The sequence below is a fragment of the Manis javanica genome, chromosome 5, assembly GCF_040802235.1.
Source record: "Manis javanica isolate MJ-LG chromosome 5, MJ_LKY, whole genome shotgun sequence".
Taxonomy (NCBI): Eukaryota; Metazoa; Chordata; class Mammalia; order Pholidota; family Manidae; genus Manis; species Manis javanica.
Window position 1 is genome coordinate 356,710 of NC_133160.1, and position 21,170 is coordinate 377,879.

Sequence of the window (21,170 nt, forward strand, 5' to 3'; positions counted from 1 at the left end):
TGTCAGACTTTCCTGCCCAGATGTGAATCCCATACTATCTGGTGTCACTTAACCTTCCCTGCCGTTACATCTGGGGCAAGCCCTGTTCTCAGGCCCCAAAGGAGGTCCAGTGATCTCAGTGAAGGGGCTTCCCACTGGGAACAATCAAGACAGCAGAATGGACAGAGTGAAGCCCTGAGGCAGTCCCTGAAAGTTCGTCTTGCCAGTGGGTTTCAGCCCCGGGCAGGTTCACTATGGATTCAATGTGACCAAAGAAAATGACAGCAAACGTTCTTTGGGGTGAAAGGGTTTATTATCTGGCTTGTTCTCTGGGGTAAGTCGAGCGCGTCCACCCAGAGCACTGGGCCAAGCTCTCTATGTAGTGCCTAAAGGTGTGGAAGTGGTAGCTTAGCAACAGGCCAGTTACATCAGGTGGTTTAAGTTCAGTGAGGGCCCTGGACATAGGAGCCCCAACTTCCCCACACACTCCACCCTCACAGGTGGGTGTGGCTGGCATACCAGAGCAAAACAGAGAAGGAAACAGGGTGCAGAACACTGGATGCCCTCTCTTGAGTAAGAAAGGGAAAGGAATGAGCACACTGATATTTGCTTGGCTGTGCAAGAGCACTGGGAGGTTGAACAGGTGTCAAGTCATCACAGAGGGTGCGTGAGGGGTGGGTGGGAACAGGATGTTTCTTGATCATGCCTTGCACCCACTTTGGACTTCTGAATCCTGTAGAGAGAGATACCTTAAAAAGCCTAACAAAGAGAAGCCCCTGAATTGCCCTGGGGACTCCCTACCAGCATCCCCACACGCCAGACAGGCCTCCCGTGGGGGTGTTGTGGGCCCTGCTGTCTGTGCCACCTCCACTCCTCTTCTCTCTGCACTCGCCTTCTCCATTCAGGACTTTGTCATTCATCCACCATGATGCTCACATGGTGCTGTCTGTGAAGAGGACTGTGGGGATGTGATGGTGGCCAGGACACTGGCCTGAGCAGGACTCTCTTCTGGCTCAGTGAGCTTCCTCCACCTGCCTCTGATCCAGGGACAGCCCATCAACCAACCGTTTGCATGTGACCTTCCCACGTTCCACAGTGCAGGTGTCCCTGCAACTAGGAGCTGGGAGGGCTCCAAGCAGCTCTGGCGCAGGGCCCAGGCCTGATCCCTTCAATGGGCGACCCTGACTGGCCTGCGCACTCGCCACAGCTTGCTCGGCTTGCAGCTCAGAGCTCAGCCCTGACCCAGCTTGTGACCCAGCTGGCTCCTCCTTGTCCCCGTGCTCTTCCTCAGAGGCCCCACAGGTTGGTTGCCAGGAGAGTCACACTCCTTGTTTCTCCATAGCACTGAAAATTTGGAATTTGTGATCATCCATCTCCTTCCTGCCTCTCCCTGGGGTGTAGACTCATGATAACAGGGATCTTGTCTGTTGGTGTGCCACCCGTTCGTCACATTCCTGAATGAAGACACGCCACAAGCCAAAGTGGATTTTTTTCCCCAAGGATTCCTTTATTGACAAATCACCCACTTTTTACTTTAAGAAGTTAAATCAAGTCACTATCCTGCATCCTGCCTTCTCACCACACCCATCTGCAGGTCTAACTCTGGAGAAAGAACGCTGACCGGTGCCCTTCCCTGGCGTATGTGCGGAGCACAGTCCCCCCAGGGCCCCTGAAGAGACCAGCACAGTCAGGCACCAGAGAGCACATCACAGTCTACCCAAGTGGCCTCTCTGCGCTGACGGCTCCTCCGGGGGGTGCACAGATGTGCGCGTGGGTCAGGTCTGCCTGCTAAGAGCCAGTAAGGCACGGAGCCCCCCCCCCCCCAGACATGTGGGGCCCTGGGTGAGGGAATGCGGGGCTGTGGCAGCTTCAAAACAGGAAAGAGGTTTGTAAGCTCCTGAGAAAAGGCGACATGAGAGTTCCAGCTAATCCAGGACCCTAGCCTGGCCTGCCCTCCAGGGCCTGCCTGCTTCTCGCCCCTCCCAGGCACGCGGTGAACAGGCACAGGCTGTAGCTGCCGCCCAGTCACACCACGGCAGTGGGCCGCACCGCGGAGGGTGCCAGCTCTTCTTCCGCCTGTGCCCTCCCAACCCCATCCCCAGAGGCCCGGAGCCCTCTGGCCAGGAGGAGCTGCCCTGGTCGTTGAGAGGCGAGAGGAAGCAGGTCTCACAGGTCGGGATGGAGGGTGTCAGGGAGATAAGACACACCTCTGGTGCAGGCATGCTGCCACTTGGGCCAGACGCAGAGGTCTACACAGCGCTCCAGACCCACTCAAGAACCCTCATTTTTACATATAAAAAATTATAAACAAGTAAAGCATAAGGCGATGTAAGGCTTATATTTCAGCTTGTGTCCAGAGAAATAATATTTTTAGACTATGAGGCTAAAGCTGCTTTGCTTAGTTTTAGTTTTTGAAAACTCATTGCTTTTAAAAAATAATTTGCTTTTGTTAAAGCTAGACCATTAGTGTGACAATTAGGCAGCTGCTGATAAATCAGTCTCTTTTCTGGAGGGTCTCAGAAAATGGAGTTTCCTTGTTTACCATTTTGAAATAAGAACTGCAGACGGGGCAGAGCTTTCTGGCGACTCCCCCTCTGCACCGCAGGGAAGCAGCAGCTTAGAAGACGCCGCGCATGTCACACTTGGTGCTGCCCCCCCCTCCTTCCAGGTCCCGATGACTGACAGGAATCGCCGGGGGAGCTGTGCCCCACCCGACTCCTGCCCCCAGGAGGATGGCATAGCAATCTGCTGCCTCTGCCAACTGTAGTGTGAAGCGTCTGGGTACAAGACCATGTTCTCTAACTCATGCAGACGCAGAGGCCATGTCTGCGTGCAGATGGCACGACTGTCCTCGTGTCGCCTCTGTGCACTTGCCCGCGGCCTGGTGGCTGCTCCGTTGTGCAGAGCTGCAGGTGTGGTGATAAGGGTGTGCCTGCACTCGTTCCGCGGCCGGGCAAAGATGCTACAGGCTTAGAAAGGTGTGCGCTCAGGCAGGGGCTTGTCGCCACTCTCAGCTGGGGAAGGAAAGTTATCACTCTCGTTCTCTCTGCCACCTACGACCTTAGACTACACATGGGAGAAAAAAAACAAGAGAAGAAACCTGAGACAGAGCTCACAGTGCCAGGCAGGCCTTGGGCCCAAGCTGGGAAGTCCAGGTGTTCAGTCCTCTATGTGAGTTCACCTAACGTGGACACAGTTTAGCAATAAAAAGGACCAAGTCACTAACACAGGCGACAGCTGGACGTATCCCCAGGGAGCTGTGCACCATGAAGAGCCAATCCCAAAAAGCTACATACTGTATGGTTCCATTTACATGCCATTCTTGCAATTACAAAATTATAGAAATGGAAAGCAGGTCAGTGACTGCTGAGAGTAGGGCAGGAGGAAGGTGGGCACTATGAAGAGCCTTTGTAGGGATGAACCGTTGTCTGTCTGGACTGTATCAACGTCATACCCTGATTCTGACACTGCAAGATGTTATCATCAGGGGAAACTGTGTAAAAGGTACAGGGGCTCTCCATATTAGTTCCCGTTAACTGTACATGAGTCTACAGTGATTAAACAAGGCGATGTGAGTGACAGATGAGCGCATTAGTGAAGGCTGCCAAGGGTCAGATGGTGCTGTAGTTACCTTTATGGTCCCAACTCGGTCTTCAAATGACTTGAAAGTTGCAGAACTCCTTTAAAGAGAGAGGGAGATGTCAGTGTAAGGAGCAAATGGTTGTGCTGCCCTCCTAAATGTGAAGGGCCACAGGGTTAGGGTCATCCTCTGGAAAAACCTGACAGCATCCTGAGATCTCACTGCAAAAAACACGGCAAGCTGAAAAAGGAGAGGGGAGCACACCCCCTTCAGAGCCCAGCCAGGGCCATTCCAGAGGCTTCCCAAGGTCAGAACTGAGGACAGCCACACCCACCAGCCTCAAGGACAGAGACCTGCATGTGCCCAGCTGGTGAGACCCGGACTCGTGGGCAAACTGCAGACCACGCAACAGGGCAGCAGGTGGTACGTGGAGCACATTTCTTCCACACCCTAAATGCACACACACTGGGGCTATGAAAAGTCCTGTGTGTTATTCAAAAAAATCTCTTACAGAAGTCAAGCAAAAAGAAAACCCAGAACTATTCTGGGACAGGAGAGTGAGGAGGAGGCAGAGGGGAACGCAAGCGGCCCCAGTCCCGTCAGCACCCCTACACAACCAGCGGCTCCCCTCGATTGCTCGGTAGGCACCTCCGCCCCCAGGCCTCTGCAGACAGGGGCAGGGTGGGGGGCTTTGTGGAGGAACAGGACACACCTCTGGATGTCCTAGACCAAGGATCCCTTCCAGGTGGTGTCAGAACAGTCTCCATAAAAGGCCTGTAGACACCTGCAGCCTCCTGTGTGCCAGTTATGTGTGTAAGCCTCTCTGCCCTTGCCTGGCCTGACCCCGTGGGCAGCCCTGGGAAGTTTCAGATGGAGCCCAGTTTGGCACAATGGTCTCCATCAGTCTCACCCACACAAGCTCTTCAGCCTGGAAGGGGTCTTTCTCAACCCTCTACTCACAGAAGATTGCCAGGGGAAGGTGGTCTTTGGTTCAGGGACATGGGAAGCGCGAGCCTGACCAGCCAGAGGTGCCTACCCCACCCAGCCCCTGCCCTGGCTCTGGGAGCTGTGGGGTGAGTGTGTACATTACCTCATGGCCGGCATGCTTATGGAGTGGCGGATGGAGTAGCTGCTACTTGGAAAGCATGGTAGGAGCAGAGAAGGAGGCAAGAGTTAACATGGGACAGGGACTGGCATTCACTGCGCCCATCGGCCCCGTCACGGAGAAACCCGACTCTGCAGGGCAGGCAGCAGGATGCCCTCCACTCCCAGGACTGAACTGTGGCCACCACGAGACTGCACAAGTGTCCCCAGCATCCCACCAGGAAGGAAACCTGACCCCAGGCTCCTCGCTCCAGGCTCCCAAGCGCCCCAGAGGCAGGACGCTGTGGAGGGCGAGCATCAGCACAGGGACAGAGAGAACCCAGGACAGGGCCTAAAAACCGGTGCAATAGCTGTCGGACGTCCCCGGACTTCACAGAAGTTAAAACAACTTCCTAGCCAAACAGAAAAAGTAGGTTGAGTGTGTAAAATTCGTTTAAGATCACAGATTGTTCTGGATCTGGGTCCTAGATATGCAAGCTAGTGTGTGGCTTTGGAGTGCTGGTGTTGGCCTGGAAAAGCATGATTTGAGTTAGCACGTGTCAAGGCCCATGTGGGAGGACGTCTGGCTGGGACCCAGTGCCGCCCAGTGGACAGCACTCAGGTGAGAAACAAGGCGAACTCAGCCTGGAGGGACAAGGCCTTTCCAGGAGGAAGATGCAAGAACCCGACAGCTAGGGGGGCCAGCAGGGCCTTCCCATGCAAATGTGCTTCTTTTTGGAGTCAACCAGGCGTGGGCCAAGGGGTACGCGCTCTGTGAGGCTGGGGCCCAGGCCAGCAGCGGCACACCAGCATTGTCACTGGGGAGACCTGGAGAGGTGGTCACATGACGACACACGTAGGCCACCATGTAAGAAGCGCCCTGGCCGCTCCACCTCGCTGCAACACTCCCACAGCAGCTAGAGCTCGCCCTGCCCTGAATCAAGAGAAAAGCCTTCCATGAGGTGTCTGGTGCCAGTCTTACCTAAAGGAGTGTGAGAACGGACGAGCCCTAAAAGGCAGCAGCAGGAAGAAAGAAGAAACGTGGTGTTAGGAAAGGAGAGGCCAGCACCCATCCCAGCCCCTCCATGCAGGGACCACCTGGCCACCCACCTCCAGTCCTTACATTGCCAAGGAAGAGCAGGACATGCATCCAATCTGCAAGTCCCAAATCCATGACAGGTCACTGCTCTCTAGTGTACACTACTGGCAACTCTGTGGCCCCACAGCTCTGCCCTCCTGGGTCACATCAGGGGACCCACATGTCCACAGCCCTGTTTGGAGTTAGAGGGAAGACACCCCACACGACAAGCAGTACAAAGGTGTGTGACAAGCCATGAAGTGTGTGCGCCACCATCTGGACCCTGGGTCCTCCAGGCCCCACAGACCCGCCCGTGTTCCCTGCAGGGCTCCAGCTGGACCAGAACGCAGGCACACTCAGGAACAGCCACACCGTCAGAGCTGAGCACCCTGCTGTCCGGCTCCACCACCATGACAGAAGCCGACCTGGAGACACACGGCATGTGTCTGAGGGCATAGGGCCACCCCCTCACCACCCTGCCAGGCCCTCCACCTCTAATGCTCTAGAGCCACCCCCAACATGGAGGTGATTTCAAAGTGACACACGCTCAGTCACATGGCAGATGTGGCCACACCAGTGCTCCCCTCTGCATGGGAGGAGCCTGAGGGTCAGAAGGTCAAAGGTCACCTGACCCAGCTTTAACCCAAATCCAGTCCTCTCTCCCACTTCTCCCACCCCATGCCAAGGGCACACAAAAGGCCTCCCAGGCTGGGGCTGCTCCAGAGGGGCCCATCAAGGACACTGGTGTGGGACAGCTGTCCTAAAAGACTTGGCCCCAAACACCTCGATTCAGAGTCCTGCTAGGGATTGCCCAGCCTTACACTCCGTGATGCAAACCTCCCTGAATCTGATTTTCATTTTCCAGAAGTAGTGAACACTCAGCCTTGGGCTCTGACCTGGCGAGGCTAATGGGTCTCAGGCTCAGAAACCACCCAAGATCACAAGGTGAGACAATGAGGACATATCAAGGACCCTGAGATACCAGAGTTCACAGAACCCCTGAAAACACAATAGACAAAACCAGTGCACATGGAAGAGTCCCAAGGGCAGACACAGCAGTTGAAAGGATGACCCGTGTGGGCACCCTGAACACCATGTGGTCCCCACCAGCCCACGCATGCAAAGCATGTGTGCAGATTCCACACACAGCAGGCACAGGGAGGCTGGGCACTTGAACTGAGGCTATGTGCCCCAAGTCAGCAGCAAACCCCAGTTCAATAAGCAGAGGGCAGGAGCGGAGGAGCAGACAGAAACCACGTCACCATGGTTCCTAAGGAAAGCGCACGGGCAGAACTGCCTCGTAAGCACAGTTGCCCCAGCTCGCCCTCAGCCTGACAGCGCTGGGCTCCACCCTGCTGCCCGATCTCCACCCAGGTGCTCCGCACACACTGAGGAGTGTGTGACAGCGCTCAGAATGAGGAAATGCACCAAGACAGAGAGAGAGCTGTCCTGGTAGAGGCTGGGCTCTAGACACAGCAAACGTCTGCTGCTTCCTTCAAATGCCATGATCAGACAAGCATTTTGAGGGAAGAACAGGCCCAACCTGATGTGCTGCCTGCTCCGGTGGTGCTGGGCCGGCCCACCTCATCCTCCACGGCAGTCTTGGGCGTGAGGCCAGGCCGCCAGTGGCACGTGAGACAGGTCTGTCACCGGGCTTACCACAGCGTGGCTCAGCTGGCCAAAGCAGGAGTCCCAGAGCGCGGCAGCAATGACGTCCCATTTAATTCCAAATGAGATGTGTTACGGGACCACACCCAGTCATGTGTTAGCAGGTCAGCGTGAAGCCCACAGGAGGAGTCACCGCAGACCCTCCCTGCCAGCTCAGACCCACAGCTGTGGGAGTTCCCTGGGCCCAGGGCCCCAGGTGTGGGAGGGTGCACTCCTTAGGCGCAGAGGAGACAGGCTGCGTCCAGATCATCCAACCCCTCCACAGGTCTGAGGTTTCTCAGAATAAAGAGTTACAATGGGAAAAGAGTAGTTACATAGAACAAAGGCTCTGGGCATGAACTGTCCTTTGCTCAGCCAAATGGCCACGGCAGAGCCCCCATCTTGAAGCTCCATAAGGCAACTGCCAGGCCTGTGAGGTAGAAAGATGCCCAGCAAGCAGATGGGACAGGGGCCCGCTCCAGGGTAAAAGGTGAGGGACCAGAGCTGAGTGGATTCCCACGTGCCACGAACAGCACATCGAGCCTACAGGCAACCCCAGTATGTGATTCTCTGCGAGGGGACTGGTTCCCTGGGGGTGAGTCAGGGGCCAAGGCTGAGCAGCATCAGGGGTGGGGGTCCCCACTGTTCCTCACAATGTTCATTTCATTCGAATGGCACCAAGAGGGAGGCCTTGCCAAGGATACAGCTAGGAGGCAGCCAGGCCAGGATCTACACTGTGAACTCTGGCTCCAGGCTCCGATCCCCCCTGGCACCACGCCGTGCAGCAGAGGCCCAGTGGGCATGGCCACAGAGCCCAGAGCAGGAAGTACTAGGCGAGCAGCAGCCATGAGCCTGGGGGTGGGTACTGCCAAGTGCAGTCCATGGAGTGCCTAAGCCATCTCACACTCCCTGGCCCCCAAGCCGTGCTCAAGAGACACTCTGGTGGCCATACTGTCCTCAGCCCCTGGGAGAGAACACTCAGTTGGGGTCCCTGACATGGGACCGCACACTCTGAGATCTGGGCCAAACACCCCAAGCAAACAAGCTTGTCCTGGCCGCCAACCCCACCCAGACCAAGTCCCATCCTCACGCTACCAGGTGGGGTCCACCTCTCTTCATGGAATTTCAATGAAAAGCACCCACTTTCTCCTACCGCAAGCATCCAGACACCTAAAGGCACAAGGACCCCCAAGAAATACAAAAATGGCAGAGGCAGCCAATGGGAGGAAGATGCGCCCTGCAAACAAGGGTCTGTGAATGACTGGTCAGGGCTAGTGCAGCCACACCTGTGGTTGCTGAGGAGGCCCCCGAAGCATGTGCAACTGAACCCTGGGGCTCTGGCATGCTTCCCACAGAACCAAGGGGATCTAAAACCCCTAGGACGTGACCCGAATGGCCCAGGTCCCAGGGTAGAGGCGTCTCACCTCATGTCTCCAAGCTTCCTGCTGATGGCAGAGCCCATGGTAGACAAAGCAGCTGAAGTCTTCTGTCCTGCCTGGGAGAGAGTTTCCTGAGTCTTCTTGTAGCTGCAGAGAAGAAACACCAGTTCAGCCGACCAAACAGAAGGGGCAGCTACCACCCCATAAGCCAAGGACACAAAGAACCTGGAGAGTACCCGAGGGAAAGAAGAGAAGTCAGGCAGTTAGTGAGTGCTTGCCTGGCCACCATGGAGGGTCCACGCGGCCCTGCAGCAGAGACAGAAGTGGCACTGCCAGCTCACAACCTCCTAGTGCCACAGCAATGCTGCTTCCTGACTATACTGAAACTCACACACCCACTTTCTCAGCACCTCTGACTGCTGGGGCTGCACCATGCCTGCCCACACAGAGAAAGCAGCCCACAGAGGCCCAGGTCTGGGGCAGAAACCAGAAAAGTCCTCTTGGTCCCAGTCCCTGCCTCCAGGAAGCTTCTCCTTTCTCCTGTCCAACAGTCCTTTGAAGGCAGAACACAACTTGTACACACCCACAGGGACACACTCGGCAGTGCAGAGGGCCCCAACAGAGGGCAAAGACAATCCCCGGCCACAGTGACTGTCACGGACACCCAAACCCCACATGCCCCTCCTTACAGGACTCCCACATGCATGGCCTCTGCTGGGATCCCCCAGGTTTACTCCCCCTGATGGCGCTTTCCATCTCTCTTGGGTTTCACAAGACTGTGGTAAACAGGGGAGGGTGCGCCTGCAGGCCAGCCTGCTGAGGAAAGGCTCTGGGGCCTTCTCTGGGGCCAACCTGCAATGCCTGCTGGACGCCCCAGCCTGAGGCCAAGCCTGACGAACTGCTTTCATTTCAAAGTGAGTTAAGTCAGATCACCGGCAAGAAACGCCACCGTGCACCTCCGTACAGCCAGGGTCACTGTAAGACACCAGGTACAAGGTAACTAATAACAGGCAAAGTTTAGTCTCAGAAATACAAATTCAGAACATGTCTTCAAGCTGTTTTTCCTAAAATAAGAAATCCGTAAGACCATGTCAACATTCTGTGGTCCGTTAACGTAGAACACTCCGAAGCAGAGGATTTTTAAGAGAAATCTTTACGGAATCTCTGTTTGTGTCCACAGGGCCAAGCTTGAGAAACTGAAGTCCGAGAGAAGCCTGTGCCAAAAGTCCCTGGCAATGAGGAGCACCCCGAAGGGGTCCTGGAAGTGAGATGTTACAAGTGACTTTCAGGGCCAGAAACCTCCAGACGGGCAGATGTGGCACCCAGATGGCGAGGGCCAAGCCCAGGCAATGGTAAGGCTGTGGGCAGAGCCAGCACCTGCACCCGAGTAACTCAGGCCTGGCTGTGCCCGGAAGTGCTAGGCTGTGCTGTCCAGCCAGGACACCCCTGGGACTTACTTCCACTTGTTAGGAAAATAAAGGTGCCAAGCGCAGACAAACACCAGCCTCCTGCCCTCTCGGCAAGCATGGCTGTCATCAGCATGGGTACCTGCTGACTCTCTTAGGTCTTCCCTTGGGGACAAGCACCCCCATTCAGGGTGAGCATGGGATCCCTGTCTGGCTATCTAGAGGTGACAGCTCCTGACCACAGTGACAGTCCAGTGAGACCCACACCAGGCCATCTTATCGCTGGGCAGCAGGACCAGGAAGACCAAACCCTGCAGTGCAGGACATAGCCTCGCACCACAAAGGAGGTGCCAGAGGGAGAACAAGGACACCAGGTCCCGCCCTCAGGCTGAGCCCCGGTCAGGGGCTGGAGCAGGCGCTTCCTGCCCCTCCCACCGAGGCTGACGCGATCTTTAGCTGTGCTTTCTGCCTCCTGTGACCAAAGAACTCAACATACCAACTAACAGCTGGAATTTATCTGGCGTCCACTCTCTGCATGACTTCAGCCACCATCTACCCGTCACAAGATCCCAGCGGGGTGACCACTTCCCGACCAACAGAACACAGCTTCTCTTGAGCACAGCGGTCTGAATCCAGACCAGCGGGGAGGAGAGGGCGCCGGAGCACCAAGGCCACAGCTCGGCTGCGCGAGCTGAGCATCCGACACCCGTGCTCCCGTCAGCGCCCAGCTCCCTCTAGGCCTCTGGGGCGCTGTGGGCCCAAAGGGACCCAGACACCAGGATCGGAGGGACAGAAAGCTCACTTCCGCTTTGCATTTCCTGGAGGCCCTGGGCTGCCAAAGCCACCAGCAGTCCCCTGCAGGAGTAGGAAGGGGGCAGCTGCCAGGCACCAAGCGCAGAGCAACCAGCGTCCCCTGCCACCCCACCCCGCACCACATCACCCCTGGGTTATCCCAGGCAGCTGTCGCTCCAGTGCCTCCAGGCCTGGAAGCATTCTGACCACTCCTCCATCAACAGAACTGAGGGGACACCTCGGGGCAGTGGCCATATGCCAACCACCCGTGCACACCCATAATTACAATTCTAACTCCTCTGAAGAAGCCTGTGGCTTTTACAGAGGCTTTTACAGGGCAGCAGTAACGAGACGTCTCCTAAGGCTATTTCAGATCAGGTCTGCACTGTGAGCCTACCAATGCCCAAACTGCACAAGTGGCATCCACCGCCCCGACCCAGAGAACATACCTCCCTGGCAAAGCCATCACCTTAACACAGCCCTAAAGCCCCAGCACACAGCAATCCTAACACACCTACAAAACCAGGTTGTACTCAACCACACAAACAGCATAGAATGTGAACTGCTAGCATCCCAAGCCCAGCCCCCCTCGTGACGCAGGCTGCAAAGGCCATATTTGCATAGCCAGCCAACCTGGGGCCCTAGGTGAATCACGACATGCTCAGCAGCAACCATTTCCTTTCAGCCCAACATGGAAGAACTCTGCCCAGGTTCTCTGGCAACCATGACAGCATTTCCTCCTAAACAAGAGACAGAAAAACTCCAGAAATCAACTATTTTTAAATACTGTCCCACTCAGTTCACAGGAGTTATAATCAGATTGGAGCACAGATGAATGAAGTGTTATTACTTCATGTAAGCCTCTCAGAACACCAGGAGTCACACTGAACTACAGCTCCGATAGACAAGACAAGTAAGACTATCCACATGTACTCCACGCCCTGCTAACGCTGTGTGTGGCTAAGGGCTTGGTGCCTCTCAGACTAAAGGAACTCTTCCAAGATCCCATCAGCACAACTTGTGCTGTGCCCCCCCACTCAAGAACAGCCCTGAAGTACAAGTGAAGCACAGAGAACTCACTGGCTGGAGGTGGGTCTAGCAGGGGAAGGAGGGAGGACAAGAAAGACAACAAACCAAAATCCCCAGCAAAACCAGTCCACATGGTGCCCACCCACTCCGTGCGGCCTGTAAGCTGAGGCGCGGCTGCTAGTCCAGCCGAGACGCTGCCCGAGCCCAGCTTAGGCCTCTCATCTGCGGGCCACATGCCAGGAAGACAGAAGTTTTCAGTGGTCTGACGAACTTCCTTCAGTGACTGCCCCCTTTCCAAAAAAGTTTTAAAGGAAAGACTCATTTGTGTTTGAGAGAAGAAAAACAGCATTAAAAATAAAATAGCCAGGAAACACCAAAACTAGGTTTGTGCCAAGTGCCTCCCTGTCCCTAAAGGAGTGTCAGGAGAAGGGGAGGGAGGTGCTGGTGGCAAAGGCACTCACAGGTCTGACTGGGTCACTTTCTCATTCCATTCTCCAAGTTTCTCAGAAGTTTTCGTATAGCTAAAAACAGAAAGTCCACGATAAATCATTTAGAACTACTTTGACTGAAGTTTCAAACTGCACGCACAATACCAGGGAAAATGGAGGACTAGCTGGTAGGAATACTGAGTCTCCAGCCTGCCTGAGGACAGAGTCCAATGACTCTGTTCAACACCTGCTGTGCAGGCCCAGGTGAGGCACCGGCAGAATCGACCCGTTCTTTTCCTGTCCTGTCAAGGGAGTGTCTGGTCATCCAACTCACAATGGCTCTGGGGAACAGCCCTTGTGAGGAGCAAGGAGGGCACAGCCTGTGGCCCCCAAACTCTTCTGTGACAACTGTCCTCTGGGATTCAAAGCCTATGATTTTTCAGAACTGAGAAATGGGCTTTTCTTGGGTGAGATTTGTGATACACAGTTCAATGGACGTTTCTGCAGGGACATGGCTGCTTAGGCAGTGGCAACACCGCTGCCCTCCAACCCTGGAGAACACAGGTTAGAGGAGCAACATAGCTGCACTCCCTGAATTCAGAGCTGGGTCACAGGTGCTGCGCTTGTGGCCACATCACGCTCATGAGCACTCGTCTGCTTCAGCCAAAACCGAGCTAAGGGGTCACAGGAAGTTGGTCTCACTAAGGACCTAAATAATGTTCTCTTAAACACTGCACCCTGAAACATGTTCTCCTGGTCAATTTCTATTTGGACACTAGCTGGTGTATCTACCCACCTTTTAAATAACATAGACCTTAAGCTCTTCGAATAAATACAACTACAGCTGCTAAGTCGCTGCTAAGTCAAAGACACAGGGTCCCCAACTAGCTGCTTCCAGGCAGACACACCTGATCCACCTGCTCCTTTGAGGCGCCTTGTCCCCAAGAACTTGACATTCCATCAACAAGGCAGAGGCACAGCCCAGGGGGACACCCTCTAACCACTGGGGTGTCCCTGCTGCAGACGAGGTACCTACGCGGTGGACACCTGCACGTCGTGCCAACTCTTGGACAGGTTCTGCTTCAGGCCGTCCAGGGCAGAGAGACCCAGCTTCCTTCTCAGCTCTCCACAGTGCCTCTCTTTGGCTGCCAGGACCTGGCGCAAAGTGACAATTTCCTCTTCCACCTGCAAGAGCAGTTGATGTGATTAGCTATCACTACTGCAGGAAGTGGCTGACATCCTTATACACAATGCAACGAGGTTTCTCAGAATTATGGGGAAACTTCCCAGTTACAGAAGCATGACCTGTCTTAGGAACAGAGCCTATAGCAGACATCTGTTTTCAACCGGTACTAGTTCCCCAACTTCCTCCGAGGAGCTGTCCCATCCCCCAAGCCAAGTGGTTCTGGTGGGGCTACCCTGTCACTGTGTCCACCTGTGGGTGACCAAGCAAGGCCTATCAGAGCTCTCCCCAGAGACTGGGCACAGGTGTTAGCAGCGAGAATCCCCTTTCAGAGCCTCTGGGCTTGGATAACAGAAGCTGACCTGTGGGCAGCCAGCCCCATCTGCACCACGGGGATTCCATACACAGTGGGAAAGGAGCAGAGCTGACACACGATGGATGGCTAGAAACCCAGGTGACAGGGGAACACCTCTTATGACAACATTTGTGCTGCTGAGGTCAGCTCCAGGCCTTAGTAAAAGCCAGTTACACAAGTTAAAGTGAATTCTCTTCTGTTTAAGGTAGTTTAAGTTGGGTAACAGAAAGAATCCTGACAAAAACCTGAACCTTCTCAGGTCTTAAAAGGATGTGACTTTAGAAAGTAGCGTCTTTGAGAGCAGTCTCAGTATCTTCAACTACTACTTGAATAGCTATTCTTATTAAGTCCCTTTTTTTTATCTGTCAAAATTAAAGTGTTATTTTAATGAATTTTTCAGACATTTAGGATCTAAGCAGCATCAGTTTAATGCCAAAAAGACTTTCTTTTACCACTGCAAGGAAAGTTTAAATATATACCAATTAAATAGAGAGTTCAAATGTTTTAACCTTTATTGTAGACATGAAAATGCAAGTTGCTCTACATGGCATTTTTCTAGGGTTTAACCTAATGCCAAGTCCACAGCAGCTTGACCAGAACTGTTGCAGAATCATACATAACATAATAATCAAATATATCAGCCTCTATATATGTGACACCATTCTGTGTTGTGATTTGATGAATGCCAAAAAGAGTAGCCCCAAATCTCCCCATAGGTCTCATTTCTTGTCTGCAGTTCCCACTGCTAGTATCACCTCTTTGCAATACGGCATTTTTTTTAAAGGCCAAGTAAAAATTCCTGGAGTTGAAGAGCATAAGGAAGTATCAGGCTTTCATTTGCACAACAGTGACCAATAGTATGGTAGCATGGACTCGTGTATCAGATTAGTTAACCATCACTAGAAAGCAGAGACTGCAACTGGGGCAGGTGTGGTCTGGGAACTGTGGAGAGGAGGTTGAAAAGTTTGTATCTTGAAGTGATAACATGCAAGGCTCCAGAGAGAAAGAACAAATAGCAGTGATGGAAGAGGATGCTGAGAAGGGTCAGAATTTGAAAAGGCTAGGGGCAGCCTCAGCAGAATTTCTTTCAGTCTGCTCTGATGATGACTAAGAAGAATAAAACATTACAATAGTCATTGGAATTGTGCAAAGAGTAAAAAATAGAAACCCCATACCGGCAGATAGGATGCCCTAGTCTGTTTCATTAGCAGAATACAGGCTGTGCTGAAGTGAAAGTTCAGTAGTGTCACTTGCTGGGTCAAATTCACTTTGATTTGGGCATGAGAAAATTTCCTGTGATCCTGAGAAGACCTTCTTGGTGTTTCATGTAGGGACTATACATTTTTATCGTCTTATTAAGTCCCTTTTTAAGTGATTGTTTTCGTTAAGACACTAAAAAACAACTCAAGAGCCCTGCATATCACTAGATTCTGTTTCAGAAAACAGATGGAATAGAAATAAATTAAAAACACAGGCTTATCCAAGGCCAAACTCACTGTAGCAGTTACGACTGGCGACTAGAACCAGTTCCATTTTGGTGCCATGAATGATGGGGCTCAAGATCATGTAGTCTGGCTGTCTGGGGACATGCAGTTAAGAACTGTAAGCGAGACAAGAGCTTCCCCACCGCACAAGTCACCTCTGAGAAAGGCCTTGTGGTTTTACCCTCCAAGCCCACATACTCCGAAATAAAATGCACAGCATCAACGTCCCTGAGCTGCATGCGGCGTCCCCCACAACCGTCACCCAGATCAAGCTGTGCTTTTCCCTGTGACTGGAAACTTCATCCTGGGGCTGAGACTCACCTGCACAACTCGCTCTGTTCAGCCCTAGGACTAGACCAAGTATGCACCAAGATGCAGGTCATCTCTGAAGAGGCTGGCAGTGCCCAGCCTCTGCCTCACTGGATGCTATGGCCAGATGTTAACAAGTTCAGTTCCCCAATTTTGGCATCTCAAGAGTCACTAGATTCTGCATCACATGGTATAAAGAAACACTCTTCGTGATATGCCTGAATTATACTCGGAGGCTTTTGTCCTTAGCTTCTATGTCTTCTTAAGGGACTTTCATTTAAAAAAGAGCACACAAAGCTCTTTTTACAAAAGAAGTGCTTTAAAAAGAAAAACTGAGATCCAGGGGCAGAGACAGATTTATGCAATCTTAAAAATGTCAGGTGTTAACACCCAAACTCCCATGTAATGATGTGCTCAGGGCAGCTGTCCCTGTGTGCACATGCCCCCATGGAGCACCTGTGAGGAGCCAGGCACACACAAACCAAGGGCTGCGAACAGCTTCTGTGGGGCTCTAGGGATGACCTTCCCAGGCAATTTCTCCAGAGTATGGCCATCACTCAGGCACCTCATTAGCCTGAGAGGGCCTGGACTCATGGTCACCCTTGGACAGACAGCCAAGACACAGCACCTTTGCAAGCTCGGCTCTGAGCTCCTCCTCCTCAGCCTCTGTCAAGCCCTCAACAGCAGGAGTGTGGGCAGCCACTGCTGTGTCGACAGGGACATCTGTGATGATGTCGGACAGTAGACCTTTGTTAGGAGAATTCAGGTTGATATCTGTCAGAGATAAAATGACATTTGAAAGTGTCAAAGAAGAAATTATAAAACAGTAAATAAGGTAAAAGTCTCCACCAAGGCAGAAAGCAAAGAGTGGAAGGACAGGGGAAAGAGGATGGAGGGTGAGGGGTGAGGGGAGACTAACACCTCTTCTCTGAAAGGTTCTGCAAAGACGGTCTGGGCCATTAGACTAAGGGCCGCCGCATCTACCACCCAAGTGGTCTGAAGTACCTGTGATGCTGCCTCAGACCACTAGGAAGCCTGGAGCCTTACCCAGCCACACCCTAACTCTGTTTCTCCCGTGAGAATACTATCTTCTGACACAGGAAATCTCTGCCAGAAACACAGCAGCCCAATCTGAGATCCATTTCTTAGTGTGAAGAAACGTAACGTGGCTGTAAACACAAGCACCACTTTCCCATCAACTGATCTGCAGAACACCTAAGGTTACATGAGGAACATGTGCTGGTCATCCAGTTCCTGCCAGGAATTGGCAAAAAAAGAATCCCTTTAGTCCAACTCTGACCCTCATCCCACAGCAAGGGGGTTGCAGCATGCAGTGAGTGCTGAGAGGACACTGCCTCCACACCTCTGCTACACCTGTTTAATTTCCCACACTATTTTTTCTTATGCCTCTTCCTGTCTGCACTCCAAGTTTACAGGACACCACATAAGGAAAAACTGGGTCTGCCTCAGTTCTTTCCAAGTTCAAACATGACTGTCCTATAGCACTTACACACAATCAGCATTGAAAACATCTTCCTTTTCAATGAGCACGTTCTGTGAAGAAACAGACTTTGTATGGCATCTGGCACGTTCAAGAATAGATTAAAATAAAAGGTGTAAAGGTCAGAAAGAAGGGAAAGTGTTTTAATTGCAGATGTATCTACTGCAGGAACCCTGGAGTCGGCTAAAAGGTGACCGAATATACTTAAGTCAAAGACGTACTACTTAGCTGGCCATGCCCACTCCTTTCACACGCATCACACAGCTGGGGCTGCAGCCCGCCTTGGTGCTTAACAGACAATTGCTAAATAAAAGCATGTCCACTTCCTCTCCAGCCTTTACACTTGCCCACTTCCCGCTGGCCAAATGAAAGCAAACGGCTAAGCCCAACATCAGTGCAGCTAGGAAATAAAATCTGCCTACTCTAATGGGAAGATCTAAAACTTGCATAGCAAAAGACATGGATATATAATTTTCATACAAGGAGGAAGAAGTGAATTAGGGAACACCATCCAACCTGCCATACAGGCGTGTCCACTGCCTATGAGCTCAAGCAAGAGGGAAAAGCAAACAAACAATTATTAAGTTCAGGGTGAATTCACTGAATAACTTTTGAATGGAGTTACGTATACTGAATCTATCTTAAAATTGTATCTGCCACTGTTGGGAGAACAAGGGGCCAGAATGTAAGCAGGGAGACCAGTCAGGAAACTATAGCAACTGAGTGGGAGATGATGGCAGAGATGGCCAGGAGCAGCAGATGGAGGCGAGGTGTGTTCAGCAGACTTGGTGATCCTTAGACGACACGGGTTCCCAGAACGGTAAACATCCTGAGATCACGGGAGTCTCACAAAACAAAGATTTGAAGTGTCCTGCCTGAAGCTCCAGTACATTGCTGTTGAGAAATCCTGGCTTGGGCCATTTATGATAATTCCATTCCTCTCACTGATGATTGAGTCAGGAAAACACCTGTTCTCATCCCGATCGGTAAGACCTGAGAACCTCTGTAGAGTTTCCAGGGGAGGTTCACTTACTCATGACACAGAGACACAGAAGAAACTGTCTCTCTTTCCTCTGAACAGTGTTTGGATGTGAGGACTGGGACTTCTGAAGACAGCTTAGGAAGCACAGGGGCGGCCAGACTGAGAACAAAGTCAGTGAGGATGAAAGGACAAAAGAAGGCAATGAAATGGGACCTTGGCACACCACGGAGCTGCTGGATCAAACACCCCCAGTTCCCCGACCCCCAATCTGGTGTTAGGCAATAAACCTCATTATAGTTTAAGTTAGCTTGAGTTGGACTTTGTTACCTAAGAGTATCCTAAATAACTAAGAAAGGAAACAGTTTTAGGAGACTAAAACACAAGTCCCATTTTGTATGAGTGTGGGATTTGTGAGTCTAGACCTCTCAATGTGTGGATTTGGAATATGAAAGCGACTCTGGGCCTGCGCTTGGTGCCTGGACTGGCAGGCTGCACACAATGAGTATATATATTGCAGGAAGTGCAGTGAATAAGACCTTCACAGTTTACACCATGAAAGACAGCATGCCTAATATCCCTGAGCACTTTGATTAATTATTCCGGCCTTTTCCTAAAGTGTAGGCAATATAACTCCTCACTTTAAAGTCATGAAGTATATACTTATTTATATCTTCTTGTCACATGGATACTCGGTCACTTCTCCCTAACTAAACTATAATCTCCTAGGATTATTTATTCCATATCCAGCATAGAACCAAATAAAATGCAAGGCACTTAAGCAGGTACTAGCAAGTATTCACTGAATTATAATTGTTCAAAATTATGATGTTTCATTTTATAAATGTCAGTTTGAGAGTCATTTTGTGGACTGCGTTATATGTCATAACCCAAAGGTTGCAAACTGGAGACCTACAAATGTGTATCTGTGTCACTTAATGTTTCAAAATATCTGATTTATGTAGTAGCCAATATTTAAAACTGGGACATTTCACATTAAAATCTGGATTTCTGGCTTCAAAAAAAAAAAGCATGTCCACTTCTCTTTATCAATGGTCAATGGATTCTGATTTTTAACTCAGATCAACCTGCAAGATTTTTACTTCACCTGTATCCACTATGCTGAACTTACTCAAATTCAGTAACTGCTTTAAAATCTCTACAATGTTTCTCTTCCACTTAAAAAAATGAATGTAGGTCTTTGGACAGCTTCTGCCTATAAAGCTAAAATTGGATACCATGGAAATCACCCCCAATAAAAAGAGGGCACTTAGCAAACACGTCAGGCACTGCACAGTCATTCTGTGTGATACAAATGCCACCAGACCCTTGCAGGCAGATGTCACTCACATCCTGATTTAAGGACACTGAGGCAGTAAACTGTCTTACCAAAAGATCTACAGAGAATAAATGGGGGACTGAAGCCACAGACAAAACTAAGGGGCTAGAATCTAGAGTCCTTCACCCTGGGTGAGTCCCAGCTCTCACGCCTGTGTAATCATCTTCAAAATGGGGGTAATACAAGGACAAACCTAAATGATTACGCGAAAGTGGAAAAAGATAATTTGAGAAACAGGCTTACTATGATGTCTGGCACATAACAGGTGCTTGGTAAATGTCCTTTGTCAATCTAAGATCAGAATCCAGTGTTCATGATGCTTAACTAATCAGAGATGCAAGTCAAACAGTGAAACGCCTCCTGAATCTATATGAGCCTGGGGCTCCTGATGCTCAACTATTTTAAAAGTAGGCATCAAAGACAGAAAAACCTACAAAATATATCAGAATCCAGAAATCTTAATGTTTCATTAATACGGACACACAGTCAAAGAGCAGAAAAGAATCCTGAAATTATTCGGTGCAGTTATGTCAACAGAAATTTATCATCCCCTCTCTAGAACCCCGTAATGAAAGACACAACTGTATCACCTTCTCAAGATTTTAACCTCCTGGGCCAGCTCCACGCCCCAGAGACCATCTCAAACTGGTCTGGGGTATCTCTTCTGGAAACAGACCTGGTTCGCTGGGTGTGCCCCTGACTCACTGCATCCTTCCCCGCGAGACAACCTGGGCTCTGAACAGCGTTACCACCCAAGGGGCGCTACACTGAACGCGCTTCACCTCCCCGGGAGCCGCGCGCAACACCTCGGCCCGTGTCCAGGGCCAGACGGAGTCCCCGGGGGCCCTGCGAGGGGACGTAGAGCGGCCGACCGGGCAACGCCGGGCGGGGCATGGGAACTGTCTGGAGTGCGGAAACGAAAACTCTGGGAACGGGGGAAGGCGCCCGGGAACCCGTCCTCCGAGCAGTCCCAGGACAGCGATACGAGCCGGGAGCGACAGACACGCACCACGGTCATAGAGCTTGGAGGCCGGGCGCCTGGGAACTAAAGAGGGGCCGCGTGGCGGGCGGTGGCCGAGGGGGCCGAGACATGACCCAGGGCAGCGGCGGAGCGGGCCGGTCTGGGCCCCTCGGCGGCGGCGACGCCGGGCTCGCAGGTACCTTGGCCAGCGGAATCCATGTTCAAGCGGCAGCCGGACCACAGCTGGGGCCGGGTCTGGGGTCGCAAGCGCTGCGGGAGCCGAGCAGGCCGCACCAGGAGACGCTCGCCGCGTACACACTCCACCGGAACCACCGCAACCCCTACGGCATTACGTAATCAGGGACGAAACAGCCCACTTCCGCTTTGTGCGTGCTCCGCCTTTTCCCCGCCCCCTAGGAGCAGTGTCCAATGTTGGCCCTGTCCCTGTTCATTCGCTCCAATCTGATTGGCCGGGGCTGCGGACGAGGCAGGACAGGCCGGGTTTTGAGGGCGTCCCCACCAGGTCGGCTCCACCAGCGAGACGCGCAGGTAGAACAGTCCGGAGGAGTGCGGGGAAGGTGGGAATTGGGAGGACCGCCCAAGTTGGAGCTTTGGGGGACGCGGGGCTTGGCTCCTTGGAGTCTCTATGGTGTTTGCC

The 21,170-nt window shown here is 52.2% G+C and overlaps 1 protein-coding gene across 9 annotated transcripts; it reads right to left on the reverse strand.

Annotated features, from left to right (window-relative positions):
* Positions 1-1,461: 1,461 nt before the first annotated feature.
* Positions 1,462-20,870, reverse strand: TPD52L2 (TPD52 like 2). 9 transcript variants are annotated; one of them, XM_017655372.3, is made up of 9 exons: positions 20,713-20,869; positions 16,361-16,506; positions 13,438-13,586; positions 12,435-12,494; positions 8,792-8,893; positions 5,625-5,651; positions 4,650-4,691; positions 3,611-3,659; positions 1,462-3,045 (listed from the first exon to the last, which is right to left on the reverse strand). In XM_017655372.3, the coding sequence occupies exons 1-9, from the start codon at positions 20,729-20,731 to the stop codon at positions 2,950-2,952; spliced, it is 690 nt and encodes a 229-aa protein (XP_017510861.1). In that variant the 5' UTR covers positions 20,732-20,869; the 3' UTR covers positions 1,462-2,949. The 9 variants fall into 9 exon arrangements, with proteins under 9 accessions (XP_017510861.1, XP_017510862.1, XP_036862455.1 ...); XM_073236335.1 differs by lacking the exon at positions 1,462-3,045 and adding an exon at positions 3,913-4,030 and having other exon boundaries at positions 3,659-3,780; XM_017655373.3 differs by lacking the exon at positions 12,435-12,494.
* Between the last annotated feature and the right edge of the window lie 300 nt (positions 20,871-21,170).

Bases quoted from the DNA above. Each gene is read 5' to 3' on its own strand.
- TPD52L2 (XM_073236334.1), bottom strand. The intron at 5,652-8,791 runs GTGAGACGCCTC...GCTGCCTTTTAG, and splicing joins AGGAAGCTTGGAGACATGAG to GGCTCGTCCGTTCTCACACT. The intron at 4,031-4,649 runs GTAATGTACACA...GACTTTTCATAG, and splicing joins ATAAGCATGCCGGCCATGAG to CCCCAGTGTGTGTGCATTTA.